Source organism: Elephas maximus, chromosome 12, assembly GCF_024166365.1.
Source record: "Elephas maximus indicus isolate mEleMax1 chromosome 12, mEleMax1 primary haplotype, whole genome shotgun sequence".
NCBI classification, from domain to species: Eukaryota; Metazoa; Chordata; class Mammalia; order Proboscidea; family Elephantidae; genus Elephas; species Elephas maximus.
The window spans coordinates 58,704,292-58,724,453 of NC_064830.1; the positions used below are offsets into that span (position 1 = coordinate 58,704,292).

The following is a 20,162-nucleotide window of genomic DNA, read 5'->3' on the forward strand; positions in this document are numbered from 1 at the left end:
GTGCATTACCACCCACGGATGGGGCACAGGGTGCTCACATGGAAGGGCCACACAAGCCAAGGCCCATGGGGCACCACCACACATCATGGGATTTTTCCAGCAGCCACATTAGCACATCTGCTTCCTATGGGATAACTGTAACCACACCCGGCAGGCAGGCTGACATGGAGCATGGGCTAGAGGCAGATGTGCAGAGACCATGCATGGAGTCCCCACCAGCGAGCGCCGGGTGACGATCACCATGGCCCAGCCTCCCACGGCGCTGGCCTCCTTGTGCCCTGTGCCGGCACGGAGCGGGAGGGGGGACGGCAGGGCAACATACTGCTCCTGCTTCTGTTGTGCAATGTGTGGGATGCTGTAAGGTGGGTGGGGCCGGTCTTGGTTTCACATCCAGGGTTGGGCTTCTCACTGGCCACAGACTTGCCCCTCCTTCTCGTCCCAGCCAACTCTCTCTCAACACTCCCCCATGTATCCAGTGACACAGGACAATCTCACCCTCCTCTTGATGTTAACGAAAACCAAAACCAAAACCAAACCCAGTGCCATCGAGTTGATTCCAACTCAGAGCGACCCTATAGGACAGAGTAGAACTGCCCCATAGAGTTTCCAAGGAGCGCCGGACGGATTTGAACTGCCGACCCTTTGGTTAGCAGCCATAACACTTAACCACTACGCCACCAGGGTTTCCTCTTCTTGATGTTAGTTGCCCTTAAACAAAGAGGACAGATCTCCCGTCTTCCTAGACAAACAAGGAAGCTGCTGTGAAGTCAGTTCAAAGAGTCTAGTCTCCGAGTTCCACAGTATCCCTTGTGGGAGGGAATGGGTTCCTTGATGCTGGTTCTTCTGGATCTTGCTGTTGTGGGCTGAATGTGTCCCCAAACAGGACATGTTGAAGTCCTAACTCCTGGAATCCATAAATGTGCCCTTTTAGAAACAGGGTCTTTGGAGAGGTTATCATTTAAGTTAACCTGAGGTCCAACTAGAGCAGGGCGGGCCCCAATTCCATCTGAGTGGGGTCCTTAAAAAAAAGATGAGACAGAGAGACACACAGGGAGGACATGACAGGACAGGGGAGGCAGAGATGGAGCGATATGGCCATAAGCCAAGGACTGCTGGCTACCACCGGAACCTGGAAGAGACAAGAAAGGTTCCTCTCCCAGAGACTGTGGAGGGGGCACAGCCCTGCTGACACCCTGATTTCAGACTCTGCCTCGAGTATTTTGAGACAACACACTCATGTAGTTTTTAGCCCGTTTGTGGCCTTGGTGGCAGCAGCCCTGGGACATGCACATGCCTGCCTTCACTCACCTTCATGACTTCCTCGGCCTTACCCTCGGGCATCACCGTGTACAGAGACAAGAGCAGCGTCTCCGTCACCACCACCAGTGCCTCCCGCTTCTCAATGTAGAACAGCGTCTGCACGGGGCCATCTGTGGATGCCACGTGGGCCGTCTTGCCCTTCTCGTCCACATAGTGCACCGTCCCTGTGGACGAGAGCAGGCGTCCCATGGGTGTGGCTCCTACATTATCCAATGACATTTCAAGTGGCCGCTTTTATTTACTTGGGAAAAAATTTAAAGTAAGACTTCCCACTCCCAGAACTGAGCTGAGCACCTGGCATGTAACACGTGATTACAGAATGAACAATGGAGGTACCTTGTGTGCTGGCCACACAGTGAGGGGTCATCACATCAGACCCTTCCAAGACCGAGTCTCTGTTTGCCTCTATCAGAACAGTGTGAAGTGACTCTGCAGACACTGGACACGTAACTGCAGGAAGCTAGCTAACTCATCAAGAAGCCCTAGGGTGAGTGCTTGACTGCTAACCAAAAGGTCGGAGGTGTGAACCCACCAGCCACTCTGGAGGAGAAAGGCCTGGCGATTTGCTCCTGAAAAGATTACAGTCTAGGAAGCCCTATGGGGCAGTTCTATTCTGTCTCATGAGGTCACCATGAGTTGAAATCGACTCAGTGGCACCTAACAACAACAATAGCTAACTAATCACTCTAACACTGGCACCCGTGCAGCCTGTGGTTATTTTTTGCTGAAACGTTATCTGTTAGTTTAAGCCCATTACCAGGTATCCCTAAAATGCTTGACACCTGTTATGGATTGAATTGTGTCCCCCCAAAATGTATATCAACTTGGCTAGGCCATGATTCCCAGTATTCTGTGGTCATCCACCATTTTGTGATCTAATGTATTTGTTCTATGTGTTATAAATCCTAATCTCTGTCTGTGGTTAATGAGGCAGGATTAGGTTATGTTAAAGAAGACCTGGGTGGGATGCAACAGCCTTACTCAGGTCACAGCCCTGATCAAATGTAAGGGGAGTTCTCTTGGGGCTTCGTCTGCATCACCTTTCATCTTACAGGAGAGAAAAGCCAGCAGAGAGATCGGGACCTCAAACCACCAAGAAAGAAGAGCTAGGAGCAAAGCACGTCCTTTGGACCCGGAGTCCCTGCACTGAGAAGCTCCTAGACCAGGGGAAAATCGATGGCAGGGACCCTCCTCCCAGAGCTGACAGAGAGAGAAAGCTTTCCCTGGAGCTGATGTCCTGAATTGGACTCCTAGCCTCCTAAACTATGAGAGAATAAATTTCTGTTTGTTAAAGCCATCCACTTGTGGTATTTCTGTTATAGCAGCATTAGATAACTAAGACAAAGTTTGGTACCAAGAGTGTGGTGCAGCTCTAACAGATACCAAAAATGTGGAAGCAATTTTGAAACCGTGAATGGGTGGAGGCTGGAAGAGTTTTAAGGTGACCAACAGTAAAAGCCTAGGTTGCTGTGAAGAGACTGTTGGTGGAATTATGGATATCAAAGACAGAATTTGGTACCAGGAGTGGGATGCCTCTAGGCACTTATCAGTAGAGCTAAAGAGCTTTGGAACACTTGCCCAAGCAGGGCAGATACTGGGCTGGCCCAAAAGACCCAAGGGGCCAAGAGGCCAAGGAACCAGGAAACAGGGACTAAACAGACAAGGAACATGGGAATCAGAGCTGCCTCAGTTTCAAAGGATAGGGTCACAACCTCTGGGGCCTCAAAGGGTAGAGCCACGGCCTCTGGGGTTTCAAAGGATGGGGCCACTGCCTCCTAGATTTCAAAGAGTCAGATCTTCACCAACTTGGTTCTGGAGTGTGGGGCTGCCTTTCACAAGTGCCAGCGGGATGGGACCAAATCCACTGCCCAAAGCTGAGGCAGCGGGGCTGCCATGCCCAAAGAGCAGAATAATGTGGCTTGCTGGGGCTGAAGAGGTAGGGTCAGCACTCAGACAGACTAGGAGAATGGGGCCACCGAAATCTGAGGGAGCAGAGTTGCTATTCCAGTGTGCCTGGAAGATAAAGCCTAGGGCCAAGGGACTTCCACCCAGAATCCAACAGAGAGAGAAAACCCTCCCCTAGAGCTGGCACCCTAATTTGGACTTATAGCCTCCTAAACAGTGAGAAAATAAATTTCTCTTTGTTAAAGCCATCCATTTGTGGTACATCTATATAGCAGCACCAGATAACTAAGACAATATCCTATAACCATGGTATAGATTTCTTACCATCCATCAAGCTGACAAAGAATGACAGCCCCTCCTGAGGTCCTATTTTCAGGAAGCTTCCGAAGCCACTCTTCCTCCAGTTGAACATGTCCAGTGCCTTCTCATCGCCACTCACAGCAGCCTTTGCCAATTGCACGAGGTCCCTGAAAGCAACGATGGCACGGGGCGTGATGGACCCTCCGTCCACCACGTAGGAAGATGCTGTCACTACAGAGTGGCAGCAGCACCTCTGCCAGGGCTGTGACTTCCCCCTTGGTCCCGATAAACAATGTCTCCGCCCCCAGCACCCCAGACCCCAGAGAGCGTGTAAACACACACAGTTGCCATTGGAACCTCCTACTTACTTAAGGAGTGCTGGTGGCACAATGGTTAAGCACTTGGCTTAACCAAAAGGATGGCAGTTCGAACTCACACAGCGGCTCTGCAGGAGAAAGACTTGGCAACCTGCTCGCATAAAGATTACAGCCTAGAAAACCCTGTGGGGCAGTTCTGCTCCATCACATGGGGTTGCTGTGAGTTGGAACTGACTTGGCGGCACACAACAACAATAACAAAGCTGTTCAAAAAGGAGCCCTGGTGGTGCAAACGGTTAAGCAGCTCGACTCCTAACTGAAAGGTGACGGTTGGAACCCACCTGGTGACTCCACAGAAGAAAGACTTGGTGATCTGCTTCCATAAAGATTACCGCCTTGGAAACCCTATGGGGCAGTTCTACTCTGTCACATGGGGGTGTCATAAGTTGAAAATCAACTTGACAGCACTCAACAACACTTACTCGCCAGGAGCAGGGAGCCGGAAGATGCAGTGTGTTAGGTGTTTTCCATACTCGTGCTTCAGCAAGGGCGTCCCTTGTACTCGGCCTCTTTGGTCCAGCCGCCATAACAGCAGAGCACCAAGCTGGAAAAATCCAACAGCAAGTGTTTGGTGGCAGTTGCACGAGAGATCACAGGCTTATTCCTTTTTTTTTTTAAACCTCATAACTACCTAGCATCTATACTTTACCCAGATTTCCTGTTTCCCTTAATGTCCTTTCTCTGTTTTGGCATTGCCACGTCTCCTGAGGGTCCTTGTGGCTCTGGCAATTTCTCAGACTTGCCTTGTCCTTTGCAATGGAGACACTTGTGAGGCGCGCCAGTCAGGTATCGTGTAGAATGACCCTCTGTTAGGGTTTGTCATGATGAGGCTGGGGCGATGGTCTTTCAGGGAGGAGGACCACAGGGGTGCAGTGCCCTTCTGTTCACATCATCTCAGGGCTGCATGCTCTCAGCGTGACCTGTCACTGTTGACGCTGACCTTGACCACCTAGCTAGGGGCATACTTGTCAGGCTTCTCCACGGTAAAGTTACCCACCCTTTCGTTCTGTGCTCTTTGGAGGGAGTCTCCACGTGTAGTGTACACTTAAAGACGAAGAGTGGGGTGTCTATGTGGATCATTTGGAATTCTTCTGCAAGGAGATTTGTCTCTTTCCCCCATTTATTTACTTATTCAATCATTTACTTATCCCAGCAGTGACAGCCCCTGAGCTGGAAGAACAGGACGAGGAAACCACTAGGGAAGGAGGGAGATTGCTCACGGCACCGGTGACTTGGGGTGCTGTGCATGTGACAGCGCCTGAGGCACTTACCCTGCCTGTAGGAATGCAGTTTCCTAGTGAAGGTCATTTAAAGAGTGACAGACATACCTTTGCCACAGAGTGACATTTTAGAATGAAATTTTCAAACCCTGGTTCCAATATATAACAAAGTCTGTGATTATGTCCGGCAAGATCAATTGAATTTGGCAGATGCACAACTCATATGATTTGGTCTTCAACATACTTTCCAATGTGTGTCTATCAGAGCACAGCCAGGGAAATACAGAGGTTTGCAATCACTGTCAAAAGTCTGTTTATGACTGTTACAGATTCAACTGTGTCCCCCAAAAATACATGCTGTAAATCCTACTATACCTGTGGTTATAATCCCATTTGGGAATGGTTTTTCTTTGTTATGTTAATGAGACAGTATGAGCGTAGTGTGTCTTATGTCAATTTCCTTTGAGACATGAACGCAAGCAACAAGCAAGTACAGATGGGGGAAGATAGATGCAACATGACACTGCCAAGGAACCAAGAAAAAGAAGCTGAAAAGAGATAAGGATCTTCCCCCAGAGCCAAAAGACAGAGACAGCCTTTTGCTAGAGCCAGTGGTCTGAAAGTCAGATTTCTAGCCTCATAAACCGTGAGAAAATACATTTCCATTTGTTAAAGCCACCCATTTGTGGTATTTCTGTTATAGCAGCACTAGGTATCTAAGACGATGACTATTCAGCCATAAACAGAAATGCAGTTCTGATACATGCTATGACATGGACGAACCTTGAAGACAGATGCTGGATAAATAAGCCATACACAAAAGGACAAATATTGTATGATGGCACGTATATGGAATATCTAGAACAGGCAAATGCAAAGGGGCAGAAAGTACATGGACAGTTGCCAGGGCTGGGGGTGAGAGTGCAGAGTGACTGCTGTGGGGTACTGTGTTTCTATTTGGGGGGATGCAAAACTATGGAAGTAGACCGTGGCGATGGTTGCACAATATGGTGAACGTAATTAATATCACTGAAGTGTACACTTAAAAATGGTTAAAGTAGGATTTTTAGGTTATATACGTTTTACCACAACAAAATAAAGCCTGTCATAGAACACCACCAGCAGCAGCAGACTGCTCACCCTGTCCCCAGATGCTAGGCAGTTCCCGTTGGTGCTCCAGGCAAGGATGGTGACCTCGGCGGTGTGCATCGGTGGCATGGCATGCTGCTCCTTGTCCTGCTTGTTGAACAAGCTCACTTCCCCTGTTTCCCAGCCGATGGCCAGGATCAGCCGCGTTGGGTGCCAGCACAGGGATGTCACTCGGAACAACCGCTCGATGTGCGTGTCAGGTGCGTGCTCGCCCTGTGTGGGACAAGAGGGGAATCCCTTCTTAGGACGCTGGCAGCTGCTCTAAGCATTTCTGGCTCATCAGAGGAGCAGACATCAGCTAGAAGACAGAGCTGCTGTTGTTGGGTGCTGTGGAGTTGGTTCTGAGCCACAGTGACCCTATGTGATACAGTAGAGCTACCCCACAGGGTTTTCTAGGCTGTAATCTTGATGGGAGCAGATCACCAGATCTTTCTCCTGCTGAGCTGCTGAGTGCTTTTGAACCACTGACCTTTCATTTAGCAGCCAAGTGCTTAACCGTTGTACCACCAGTGCTCCTTATCCACATATTAGGGCTTTTATAATATTGGGAATTTGGACCTCACAGGGAACTGATGATGGCTGCTATGTTTTTCTTCATGAAAAACCTAGTCCAGAGCTATTTGGTCACATGCACACATACACGCAAACACATGAACCAAAAAGAAACAAGAGCAAGAAGCTTCTGAAGTGAGAGCAGTTGCTCTGGGTACTCACTTGCTCCAGATAAATATCCATGCTGCCTCCCGAGGTGGTGCTGACGGAGGCCACCGCCAGGAAGGGATGCACAGGGTGCCAGCTTATGTGGGAAGGTGACCCCACTGAATTGGGGGCTTCTACACGGTGATCAAAGTAGAGGGCCATGACGAAATACAGTCTCAGTGGCAGACCTGCAGGGGGCAAAAAATTACCAATTCCTGTGGGCTCTAAACAGACAAACAAGATGACTACAGATGGAATTAGGAAAAGGAACCGTGGCAGCACAAAGGTTAAGCACTCAGCTGCTACCTGAAAGGTTGGCAGTTCAAACCCACCCAGTGGCTCCATGGGAGAACATTACATCCTAGGAAACCCTATGGGGCAGCTCTAGTCTGTCACATGGGGTTGCAGTGAGTTGGAATGAACTCGATGGCACCTAACAACAACAACAACAGAGCTAGGAAAGAGAAGCATCACAAACTCAGAGGGATAGGACATCTGGCAACTTAAAAATGCCCCTTTAGACTGATGCAGGCAACTTGCTGTCGACAAAATCTCCAGCAGGGAGAAATGATAAAAGCAGAGGCAAGGGATGGGGCCCACATGACCCCAGGGTATGCTGGAAAAGAATGATAGCTGCCATGTGGAAAAAATGAATAAAGCCCTTTCAGACACTGTTCACAGTCTTGACTACCATCGGAAGCCTTGATAAACTTTGCTCCAATCATAATAAAGATGATTTATATTTTCCTAAGAGGTCCCCAGGTGCCACAAACCATTTGAGCTTGACTACTAACCTAAAGGATGATGGTTTGAACACTTGCATAGGCAGGCACCATGAAAGAAAGTCCTGGTGATCTGCTTCCCAAAGGTCACAGCCAAGAAAACCCTACCAAGCCCAGTTCTACTCTGTAACACATTGGGGTCATTATGAGTCTGAATCCACTCCATGGCAGTGGGTTTGGTTTTTTATATTTTCATAGTTTTCTTTTAAGCAAAAATACCAAACCAAATAAAAGCAAACTGCTCTCCGATACAGAGGATGAGGCATGAAGACCAAGGCTGTTGCTGCCCCTGTTCAAGGTGGCGGAAGGTGGAGTCCCTGGTTGGAGAGCCTGGAAAACAAAGCCATAGCAGGTGCAGAGATGGGCCTTGATGAGCTGTGAGTTCAACATCTCCTTTCCTTTAAACCCAAGGAAGACATACATGTCCTTTTTTGGGAGGGCTAAGACGTGATTTTTTTAAGACAGTGAGTGAGAAGCCCTGGTAGTGCAGTGGTTAAAGTGCTCAGCTACTAACTGAAAGGTCAGAGGTTCGAACCCACCAGCAGCTCTGTAGGAGACAGATGTGGCAGTCTGCTTCTGTAAAGATTACAGCCCTGGAAATCCTACAGGGCAGTTCTACTCTGTCCTACAGGGTTGCTATGAGTCGGAATCGACTCGATGGCAGTGGATTTTAGGACGGTGAGTGAGATGACAGTCTGAATACTGCCACGTTACGCTGTCCCAGAGTGGGTTTGAGAAGACAGTATCTGTGGGCTGGTTTTCTATCATTTAAAATTAGTCAAGATCTGCCAAGTCCTATCACTGGAGTAGGGAACAGAATCTGCCTTCTGATTTTAGTAACATTTATAAGCCTCTGTGTGGAGCCTGGAAGCCTCCGTGTGGATCTGGAGAAGTAACTGTGGTTCAAGGAGAAGCTAGAAGATGTACGGGTGCAAGTGGATGCTCATGCTTTAGATGTCTTTTTCCCTACGAATGTTGTTGTTAGGTACTGTCCAGTCAATTCTGACTCATGCCGCCCTCCATGTGGCAGAGTAGAACTGCCCCATAGAGTTTCCTACGCTGTAATCTTTACAGGAGCAGATTGCCAGGTCTTTCTCCTGTGGAGCTGCAGGGTGGGTTTGAACTGCCAACCTTTCAGTTAGCACCTGAGCGCTTGACCGTTGTGCCACCAGGGCTCCTTCTCTATGAATAAAACATGCCCTGAATACTAAGCAAAGCCATAGCTTCCCCGACTGTGTGCTCTCCACCTCAAATCCAAGCACACTGACTCAGGGCTGCTAACTGTGGTCTCCAGCTCTCTGCTGGCTCTCAGAGCTGGAGGCAGGGGCATGCAGAATTCAGGTGCCTCCCCTATCTGCCACATAGGGCACCCTATGCTGTCCAGGCCTCTGCTTTCTTTCAGTAAAGCCTCATGAAAGCCACAGAACGAGGCCATCTCAAATGAAAGCACACCAGGCCAAAGCCTGGGCAATTCCAAATAGGAAAGGAAAGCGCGTACAGTGAGTTTTCACATGCTCCAGCCAGCTAAGGGACTGAAGACTGGGCTTAGGAAAATTCATCTTCAGCAAGTTTACTCTGTGAAAATATTTTCTGGAAAAATGAGTAATAATTTTGTTGTAATGAGGAAGAATTCTGATTTAAAAATAAAAAATAGAGGTGAAGCCAAGATGGCGGAATAGACAGATGCTTCCGGCGAGCCCTCTTTACAACAAAGACCCAAAAAAACAAGTGAAACGAGTATATTTGTGACAAGCTAGGAGCCCTGAGCTTGAAAGGCAATGTTACTAAATGAACTGAGGGGCAGGGGGAGGAAGAGACCATTCAGAAGTGCAGAGGAGTTGCTGGACCTGAGTCGCGGGGAGCCCTCAGGCACCATTCCTGGAGCGGCAGTGGTGGCGGAGGACTGGTACTAGCGTTCGGTGGCAGTTTCCTCACCAGTTTCCTCACGGAGAAGCAGCCAGCGGCACAGCCTGCTCACACCTCCGGAACCTGAGGAGAATGGCGCTCTTGGCAAAAGCTAAGTACTTGCTATATTTTAACGCACACCCCCCACCCGCAAACCGGCTTCAGCAGCTGAATTCCCTGGGCCTGAGATAGGCACTGTGGAGCACCCAGAGCCATCCTCCCGGCCTTGGGGAAGGAAAAAAATTGCATTTGGGGGAAAGATAATTTGCTAGCTCCACTAACCAGGGGAGCTCGGGACAGAAGCAGCTCCTGTCCAGGCATAAACCATCTGTGGGCTTTGAACAGCTTTCCCTTCTGCATGGACCGGTGTGGGCCTATTTTGGGAGAATAACCCCTTGTTGGCAGACTCCAACCATTTCAGCTGTGCGGTGGAGAGGTGGGTGTTTGATGTTTCACATTGCTTTGCCTATTAAACAAGGTCGCTACCTAACCACATCAGGGACCTAAGGACTGGTAGCTCCACTTAGGTCACCCAGCCACCCGCGACAGGGGTCCAAAGATAACTGGTACCTCCCAGTCCTTACAACCAAAAACTTTGGGTGTCCATGGTCCGTCTGCAGAACCCACCCACCTGCACGCTCTAGGGAACAGGGACGCGCTTTCCTCAGAGACACTCAGGGGTCAGTTCTCAGTCCCCTGCCCTGCTCAGTGTGACCCCCTACTGCAATCAGATACGGGTATATATGCCAATCACCCCTGGCCCTCTAAGACTGCAGGAGAGAACCTGTACCATGCACTTGATGATCAGCTACCTGGAAACCTGAGCTGAATTCATACAAGAAAACTGAATGGACTCCTAGACTGATATACCTGATAACACCTCTAGCCAGTTGGGGACAGGAAGTCAGAGCTCCAAAGGTAATCAAGCTAGCTCACTCAGGCAACCCACAGGGGTATACCAAAACAAAACAAAGCAAGCAACTACGACACAGTAAGCAAGCATAAACTAATACAATAACTTATAGATGGCTCGAAGACAACAGTCAAAATCAAGCCACATAAAGAAACAGACCATGATCACCTCAACAGACTCTCAAAACAAAGAATCCAGGGATCTTTTAGATGAAGGTGCATTCCTGGAATTACCAGATGCAGAATACAAAAGTTTAATATACAGAACCCTTCAAGACATCAGGAAGGAAATGAGGCAATACGCAGAACAAGCCAAGGAACACACAGATAAAGCAATTGAAGAAATTAGAAAGATTATTCAGGAACATAATGAAAAGTTTAATAAGCTGAAAAAATCCACAGACAGGCAGCAATCAGAAATTCAGAAGATTAACAATAAAATTACAGAACTGGGCAACTCAGTAGAAAGTCAGAGGAGCAGAATCGAGCAAGTAGAAGCTAGAATTTCGGAACTCGAAGATAAATCACTTGGCACTAATATATTTGAAGAAAAATCAGATAAAAGAGCTGAAAAAAATGAAGAAACCTTAAGAATCATGTGGGACTCTATCAAGAGAAATGACCTACAGGTGATTGGAGTACCAGAACAGGGAGGGATAACAAAAATACAGAGAAAATTGTTGAAGACTTGTTGGCAGAAAACTTCCCTGATATCGTGAAAGATGAGAAGATATCTATCGAACAAAGATGCTCATGGAACTCCACATAAGGCAGATGTTACAAGAAAGTCACCAAGACATATAATCAAACTTGCCAAAACCAAAGATAAAAAGAGAATTATAAGAGCAGCGAGGGATAAAAGAAAAGTCACCTACGAAGGAGAGCAAATAACAATAAGCTCAGACTACTCAGCAGAAACCATGGGCAGGCAAGAAGGCAATGGGAAGACACATTTAAAAAATTGAAGGAAAAAAATTGCCTGCCGAGAATCATATATCCAGCAAAACTGTCTCTTAAATATGAAGGTGAAATAAAGACATTTCCAGATAAACACAAGTTGAGGGAATTTGTAAAAACCAAACCAAAACTACAAGAAATACTAAAGGGAGTTCTTTGGTTAGAAAATCAATAATATCAGGTATCAACCCAAGACTGGAACACTGGGCACAGCAACCAGAAGTCAACCCAGACAGGGAAATCCAAAAAAACAAACAAAGATTATTTAAAAAAAAAACTTCAAAACAGGGTAACAGCGATGTTATTACATAAAAGAGGACATTAGAATAAAAAAAAAAAGAATAATAGAGGGACTAAAATATGTAATCATACACCTTCCATATGGAGAGAAAGATATGGCGATACAAAGAAATACAAGTAAGGTTTAAATTTAGAAAAACGGGGTAAATAATAAGGTAACCATAAAGGAGACAAACTATCCTACTCATCAAAATAAAATACAAGAAAAAAATAGAGACTCAGCAGAAACAAAATCAACAACAACAAATACAAGGAAAGGACAATATATAATCTACTCAGCACATAAAATTAAGTGGAAAAAGAAACTGTCAACAACACACAAAAAAAGACATCAAAATGATAGGATTAAATTCATACCTATCCATAATTACCCTGAATGTAAATGGACTAAATGCACCAATAAAGAGACAAAGAGTGGCAGAATGGGTTAAAAAACAAGATCCGTCTATATGCTGCCTACAAGAGACACACCTTAGACTTAGAGACACAAACAAACAAAAACTTAAAGGGTGGAAAAAAATATATCAAGCAAACAACAACCAAAAACGAGCAGAAGTGGCAATATTGATTTCTGACAAAATGGACTCTAAAGTTAAATCCATCAAAAAGGATAAGGAAGGACACTATATAATGATTAAAAAGACAATACACCAAGAAGATATAACCATATTAAATATTTATGCACCCAATGACAGGGCTGCAAGATACACAAAACAAACTCTACCAGCATTGAAAAGTGAGATAGACAGCTCCACAATAATAGTAGGAGACTTCAACACACAACTTTCAGTGAAGGACAGGACATCCAGAAAGAAGCTCAATAAAGACACGAAGATCTAAATGCCACAATCGACCAACTTAACTTCACAGACATATACAGAACACTTCACCCAACAGCAACCAAGTACACTTTCTTTTGTAGTGCACATGGAACATTTTCTAGAATAGACAACATATTAGGTCATAAAGCAAGCCTTAGCAGAATCCAAAACACTGAAATATTACAAAGCATCTTCTCTGACCATAAGGCCATAAAAGTGGAAATCAATAACACGAAAAGCAGGGAAAAGAAATCAAACACTTGGAAACTGAACAATACCCTGCTCAAAAAAGACTGGATTATAGAAGACATTAAGGATGGAATAAAGAAATTCATAGAATCCAATGAGAATAAAACACTTCCTATCAGAACCTTTGGGACACAGCAAAAGAGGAGCTCAGAGGCCAATTTATATCAATAAATGTACACATCTAAAAAGAAGAAAGGGCCGAAATAAAATAATTATCCCTACAACTTGAACAAATAGAAAGAGAGCAACAAAAGAAACCCACATGCATCAGAAGAAAACAAATCATAAAAATTAGAGCAGAACTAAATGAAATAGAAAACAGAAAAACACTTGAAAGAATTAACAAGACCAAAAGCTGGTTTTCTGAAAAAAATCAACAAAATTGATAAGCCACTGGCCAACCTGGCAACAGAAAAACAGGAAAGGAAGCAAATAACCCGAATAAGAAACGAGAGGGGCGATATTACAATAGACCCAACTGAAATTAAAAGAATCATATCAGATTACTATGAAAAACTATACTCAAACAAATTTGAAAACCTAGAAGAAATGGATGAGTTCCTAGAAACGCACTACCTACCTAAACTAACACAAACAGAGGTAGAACAACTAAATAGACCCATAACAAAAGAAGAGATTGAAAAGGTAATCTAAAAACTCCCAACAAAAAAAGGCCCTGGTCCTGACGGCTTCACTACAGAGTTTAACCAAACTTTCAGAGAAGAGTTAACACCAAGACTACTAAAGGTATTTCAGAGCATAGAAAAGGACGGAATACTACCAAACTCATTCTATGAAGCCACCATATCCCTGATACCAAAACCAGGTAAAGAAACCACAAGAAAAGAAAATTATAGACCTATATCCCTCATGAGTGTAGATACAAAAATCCTCAACAAAATTCTAGCCAATAGAATTCAACAACTTATCAAAAAAATAATTCACCATGACCAAGTGGGATTCATACAGGTATACAGGGATGGTTTCAACATTAGAAAAACAGTTAATGTAATCCACCACATGAATAAAACAAAAGACAAGAATCACATGATTTTATCAATTGACGCAGAAAAGGCATTTGACAAAGTTCAACACTCATTCATGATAAAAACTCTCAGCAAAATAGGAATAGAAGGAAAATTTCTCAACGTAATAAAGGGCATTTATACAAACCCAACAGCCAACATCACCCTAAATGGAGAGAGCCTGAAAACATTCCCACTGAGATTGGGAACAAGACAAGGATGCCCTTTCTGACCACTCTTATTCAACATTGTGCTGGAAGTCCTAGCCAGAGCAATTAGGCTAGAAAAAGAAATAAAGGGCATCCAGATCGGCAAGGAAGAAGTCAAAGTATCTCTATTTGCAGATGACATGATCTTACACACAGAAAACCCTAAGGAATCCTCCAGAAAACTACTGAAACTAATAGAAGAGTTCAGCAGAGTATCAGGATACAAGATAAACATACAAAAATCAGTTGGATTCCTCTACACCAACAAAAAGAACATCGAAGAGGAAATCACCAAATCAATGCCATTTACCGTAGACCACAAGAAGATAAAATACTTCGGAATAAATCTTACCAGAGATCTAAAAGACTTATACAAAGAAAACTACAGTACACTTCTGCAAGAAACCAAAAGAGACTTACATAAGTGGAAGAACATACCTTGCTCGTGGATAGGAAGACTTAACATTATAAAAATGTTTATTCTACCAAAAGGGATCTATACATTTAATGCAATTCCGATCCAAATCCCAACGACATTCTTTAATGAGATGGAGAAACAAATCACCAACTTCATATGGAAGGGAACAAGGCCCTGGATAAATAAGCCATTACTGAAAAAGAAGAACAAACTAGGAGGCCTTACTTTACCTGATTTTAGAACCTATTATACTGCCACAGTAGTCAAAGCAGCCTGATACTGTCACAACAACAGATACCTGGACCAGTGGAACAGAATTGAGAATCCAGACATAAATCCATCCACATATGAGCAGTTGATATTTGACAAAGGCCCCAAAACAGTTAAATGGGGGAAAAGACAGTCTTTTAAAGAAATGGTGCTGGCATAACTGGATATCCATCTGCAAAAAAATGTAACAAGACCCATACCTCACTCCATGCACAAAAATGAACTCAAAATGGATCAAAGACCTAAATATAAAATCTAAAATGGTAAAGATGATGGAACAAAAAATAGGGACAACGTTAGGAGCCCTAATACATGGCATAAACAGTATACAAAACATTATAAAGAATGTAGAAGAAAAACTAGATAACTGGGAGCTCCTAAAAATCAAACACTTATGCTCATCCAAAGACTTCACCAAAAGAGTAAAAAGACTACCTACAGACTGGGAAAAAGTTTTTAGCTATGACATTTCTGATCAGCGCCTGATCTCTAAAATCTACATGATACTGCAAAAACTCAACTGCAAAATGACAAATAACCCAATTAAAAAATGGGCAAAAGATATGAATAGACACTTCACTAAAGAAGACATTCAGGTAGCTAACAGATACATGAGGAAATGTTCACGATCATTAGCCATTAGAGAAATACACATCAAAACTACAATGAGATTTCATTTCACTGACACAAGGCTGGCATTAATCCAAAACACACAAAACAAGAAATGTTGGAGAGGCTGTGGAGAGATTGGAACACTTAAACACTGCTAGTGGGAATGTAAAATGGTACTACCACTTTGGAAATCGATTTGGCGCTTCCTTAAAAAGCTAGAAATAGAACTACCATACGATCCAGCAATCCCACTCCTTGGAATATATCCTAGAGATATAAGAGCCTTTACATGAACAGATATATGCACACCCATGTTTATTGCAGCACTGTTTACAACAGCAAAAAGATGGAAGCGACCAAGGTGCCCATCAATGGATGAATGGACAAAGAAATTACGGTATATTCACACAATGGAATACGACCCATCGATAAAGAACAGTGAGGAATCTGTGAAGCATTTCATAACATGGAGGAACCTGGAAGGCATTATGCTGAGTGAAATTATTCAGTTGCAAGAGAACAAATATCGTAGAAGACCACTATTATAAGAACTTGAGAAATAGTTTATTTGTGGTTACGAGAGGGGGGAGGGAGGGAGGGCGGGAGAGGGGTATTCACTAATTAGATAGTCGATAAGAACTACCTTAGGTGAAGGGAAAGACAGCACACAATACAGGGGAGGTCAGCACAATTGGACTAAACCAAAAGCAAAGAAGTTTCCTGAATAAACTGAATGCTTCGAAGGCCAGCGTAGCAGGGGCAGGGGTCTGGGGACCATGGTTTCAGGGGACATCTAAGTCAATTGACATAATAAAATCTATTATGAAAACATTCTGCATCGCACTTTGAAGAGTGGCATCTGGGGTCTTAAACGCTAGCAAGCAGCCATCTAAGATGCATCAATTGGTCTCAACCCACCTGGATCAAAGGAGAATGAAGAACACCAAGGACACAAAGTGATTAGGAGCCCAAGAGACAGAAAGGGCCACATGAACCACAGACTACATCATCCTGAGACCAGAAGAACTAGATGGTGCCCAGCTACAACCGATGAATGCCCTGACAGGGAACACAACAGAGAACCCCTGAGGGAGCAGGAGAGCAGTGGGATGCAGACCCCAAATTCTCATTAGACCAGACTTAATGGTCTGACTGAGACTGGAAGGACCCCCGTGCTCATGGCCCACAGATCTTCCGTTGGCCCAGGATAGGAACCATTCCCAAAGCCAACTCTTTAGACATGGATTGGACTGGACAATGGGTTGGAGAGGGATGCTGGCGAGGAGTGAGCTTCTTGGATCAGGTGGACACTTGAGACTATGTTGGCATCTCCTGCCTGGAGGGGAAATGAGAGGGTGGAGGGGGTTAGAAGCTGGTGAAATGGACAGGAAAAGAGAGAGTGGAGGGACAGCGGGCTGTCTCATTAGGGGGAGAGTATTTGGGAGTGTGTAGCAAGGTGTATATGGGTTTTTGTGTGAGAGACTGACTTGATTTGTAAACTTTCACTTAAAGCACAATAAAAATTATAAATAAAAAATAAAAACAAACCCATTGCCTTTGAGTGATTCCAACTCATAGCGACCCTACAGGACAGAATAGAACTGACCCATAGGGTTTCCAAGGAGCGGCTGGTGGATTCCAACTGCAGACATTTTGGTTAGCAGCCAAGCTCCTAACCTCTAAGTCACTAGGGCTCCAGAGCTAAGATAGTGCTTGAAAAAACCTGAACCTGATCTGTTCTAATTTTTATTTTAAACATTGCTTAGTAATAATGATAGAAGCTGGAGGAGTTATAAAGAATCAGCTTTCCTGCCTGAGGCTTTCCACCCAGACCCTGCCCTTAAAAAATAACCAGTTGCCGCTGAGTGACTATTTGATTCTGATTCATGGCTACCCCACATGTGTGTCAGAGTAGAACTGTGCTGCAAAGGGTTTTCAATGGCTGATTTTTTGGAGGTAGATAACCTGGCCTTTCTTCTAAGGTGCCTCTGTGTGGACTTGAACCTCCAACTTCTTATTAGCAGCTGGGCATGTTAACCATTTGAACCACCACAGACTGTGTAGGTCCTTAGGAAGCTAATAATCACTTTCCAGCCTCCTTTGGGTATTCAAGACACCTCCTTTCCTCCTGGAAGTTAGCCCTGACATGACACCCAGGTTGTTCTGGCATCCTCAAAGATCCCTGGTCTCATTCAATCTGGGCATTTAAACTTTATTGAAATGTGTGATTGATTAACCAGCCTCCCACCCCATGATGTGCTCTATAGGGTAGAGGCCAGCTACAGTACCCGCAGCCCAGAAGCTTCCTTGCCTTGCACAGCACAGGCCCTCCATCTGTGAATCCCCCACGAAGATATTTATTAGCACAGAAAACTGCCCCATAGGGTTTCCTAGATTGTAATCTTTACGGGAGCAGATTTTTTTCTCCCTAGGAGTGGCTGTGTGGATTCCAACCACATCTTGTTGTTAGTGGCTGAGCACTTAACCACTGCGCCACCAGAGCTTCTTAATAAAATACTCAATGATAATATATCCATGGAGTTTCAATTCAGAAAATATGTGCACGTCTTTTCCTTGAAACAAACTCTGGGTCTCTACAACATAAAAACGCCGGGCAAATGTCTGGGCTTTGGGGAAAAGAAAAATCTTTTTATCGTTTATTCTAACTGATTTCCTTTCTCACCTCCATGTCTCCAACATATTCACAACCTCTATAAATGCCACCACTAGTAAGATTTTTGGAAAGAATCCCTCAAGTTTATTCAGATAAGGCCTTCTAGGATCCCTGGTTGCGCAATGGTTAAGTGCTCAGATACTAACCAAAACATCAGTGGTTTGAACTCACCCAGCAGCTCCGCTGGAAGAAAAGACATGGTGATCTGCTCCCATAAAGATTACTGCCTAGGTATTCCCATAAGACCAGACTTAATGGTCTGACTGAGACTGGAAGGACCCCCGTGCTCATGGTCCCCAGACCTTCTGTTGCCCCAGGACAGGAACCATTCCCAAAGCCAACTCTTCAGACATGGATTGGACCGGACAATGGGTTGGGGAGGGATGCTGGTGAGGAGTGAGCTTCTTGGATCAGGTGGACACTTGAGGCTATGTTGGCATCTCCTGTGTGGAGGGGAGATGACAGGGTGGAGGGGGTTAGAGGCTGGTGAAATGGACAGGAAAAGAGAGAGTGGAGGGAGGGAGCGGGCTGTCTCATTAGGGCGAGAGTAATTGGGAGTGTGTAGCAAGGTGTATATGGGTTTTTGTGTGAGAGACTGACTTGATTTGTAAACTTTCACTTAAAAAAAACTGACTTGAGTTGCAAACTTTCACTTAAAGCACAAAAAAAAATTATTAAAAAAAAAGGATTACTGCCTAGGAAACCCTATGGGGCAGTTCTATTCTGTCACACGGGGTCGCTATGAGTCAGAATCGACTCAGTAGCACCCAACAACACCACTCCTTGGAGACATTTTGTAACAGAACCGAAAGGAATGAAGCCCTAAAGGGGGACTTTTAGGTAACAGGGAGCTGAGTGTGGGGGTGGGCACTGGGGTAAAGCCTCATGCTTGAGGCCACAGCTTGTGAGCCTATGGTCAGTGCAGGGTCATTTAGCTGCATCTAGGCGACACCACTCGATCCACTGGGTCATAGGTATCATTTTATGTCACAGGATTTTGGACAAATGGCCCACAATGCCATTCTTATTCTCTTTCAGGTGCACTGGGTTAAGTATCAAATCTGAGGGTGCTGCCCCCAACCCCACCCCAGTGCATACCGCAGGGGTGGACATCAATTCAGACAGCAGTCAGAGACCTGGGATTGTGCCTGGAGGTAACAACAGCCAGCATACCAAGTCCTGCGTAGCTCTCTTGCGATGCTCGTGATTGTCCTACAGAGTTACTGATACTGTCCTTTGACAAGGCAGTAGCCCTAGCATGGAGAGGCGAGAAGAGAGCCCATGGCCTATACCAGGGTTCTCCCACTAGGCACCCTGGGCTGCCAGAACAAAAACCAAACCTGTTGCCGCTGCGTCTATTCAGACTCATAGCAACCACATAGGACAGAGAAGAACTGTCCCACAGGGTTTCCAAGGCTGTGAATCTTTAGGGAAGCAGGCTACCACATCCTTCTCCCAAAGAGTGGTTGGGTTCAAAAAGCTGACTTTTCGGGTAGCAGCTGAGTGCTTAACCATTGTACTACTAGGGTTCCTTATAATAAAAAAAAAAAATCCTTTGCCAAGGAGTCAATTCAGACTCATGGTGTTGTTGGTAGGTGCCATCCAGTTGATTCCAACTCATAGGGACCCTATGCACAACAGAACAAAACACTGCCCGGTCTCATAGTGACCCTATAAGGAGAGTAGAACTCACCCTTCGGGTTTCCAAGGCTGTAATCTTTGTGGAAACAGACTGCCACGTCTTTCTCCTCAGGAACCGCTTGAGGGTTGGAACCACCAGCCTTCTGGTTAGCAGCGAAGCGCTTAACCGTTACCCACCAGGGATCCTCCCCTGGGCTGCCACCCACACCTAACCCGGCCCGTGATTGAAAAGGCAGAACAAGTAAATCGAATCCACTTTGTGCCTCGAAACAGCAATGCAAAGAAAAGAGAGGTTGGAGAAAATAAGGCGGCCCGGGTTTAAAGGCCCCTAGCCCAGCCTGGAAATCCTGGTGGCTAGTGTTTAAGCGCTACCGCTGCTAACCAAAAGGTCAGCAGTTTGAATACACCAGGGGCCCC

General features: G+C 45.2%; 1 protein-coding gene across 6 annotated transcripts in view; it reads right to left on the reverse strand.

Moving 5' to 3' along the window:
* Window positions 1-20,162, reverse strand: part of IFT140 (intraflagellar transport 140) — an 83,474-nt gene that overhangs the window by 62,617 nt on the left and 695 nt on the right. For 5 of the 6 annotated variants that reach the window (XM_049902911.1, XM_049902913.1, XM_049902912.1 and 2 more), the window contains exons 2-7: window positions 9,600-9,741; window positions 6,986-7,158; window positions 6,263-6,484; window positions 4,325-4,446; window positions 3,550-3,692; window positions 1,309-1,484 (exon numbers count right to left, since the gene is read on the reverse strand). In XM_049902911.1, coding sequence (XP_049758868.1) covers window positions 1,309-1,484; window positions 3,550-3,692; window positions 4,325-4,446; window positions 6,263-6,484; window positions 6,986-7,132 — 810 coding nt within the window. In that variant the 5' untranslated portion in view covers window positions 7,133-7,158; window positions 9,600-9,741. The remainder of the gene's footprint in view (window positions 1-1,308; window positions 1,485-3,549; window positions 3,693-4,324; window positions 4,447-6,262; window positions 6,485-6,985; window positions 7,159-9,599; window positions 9,742-20,162) is intronic. The other variant, XM_049902910.1, reaches the window with a different exon arrangement.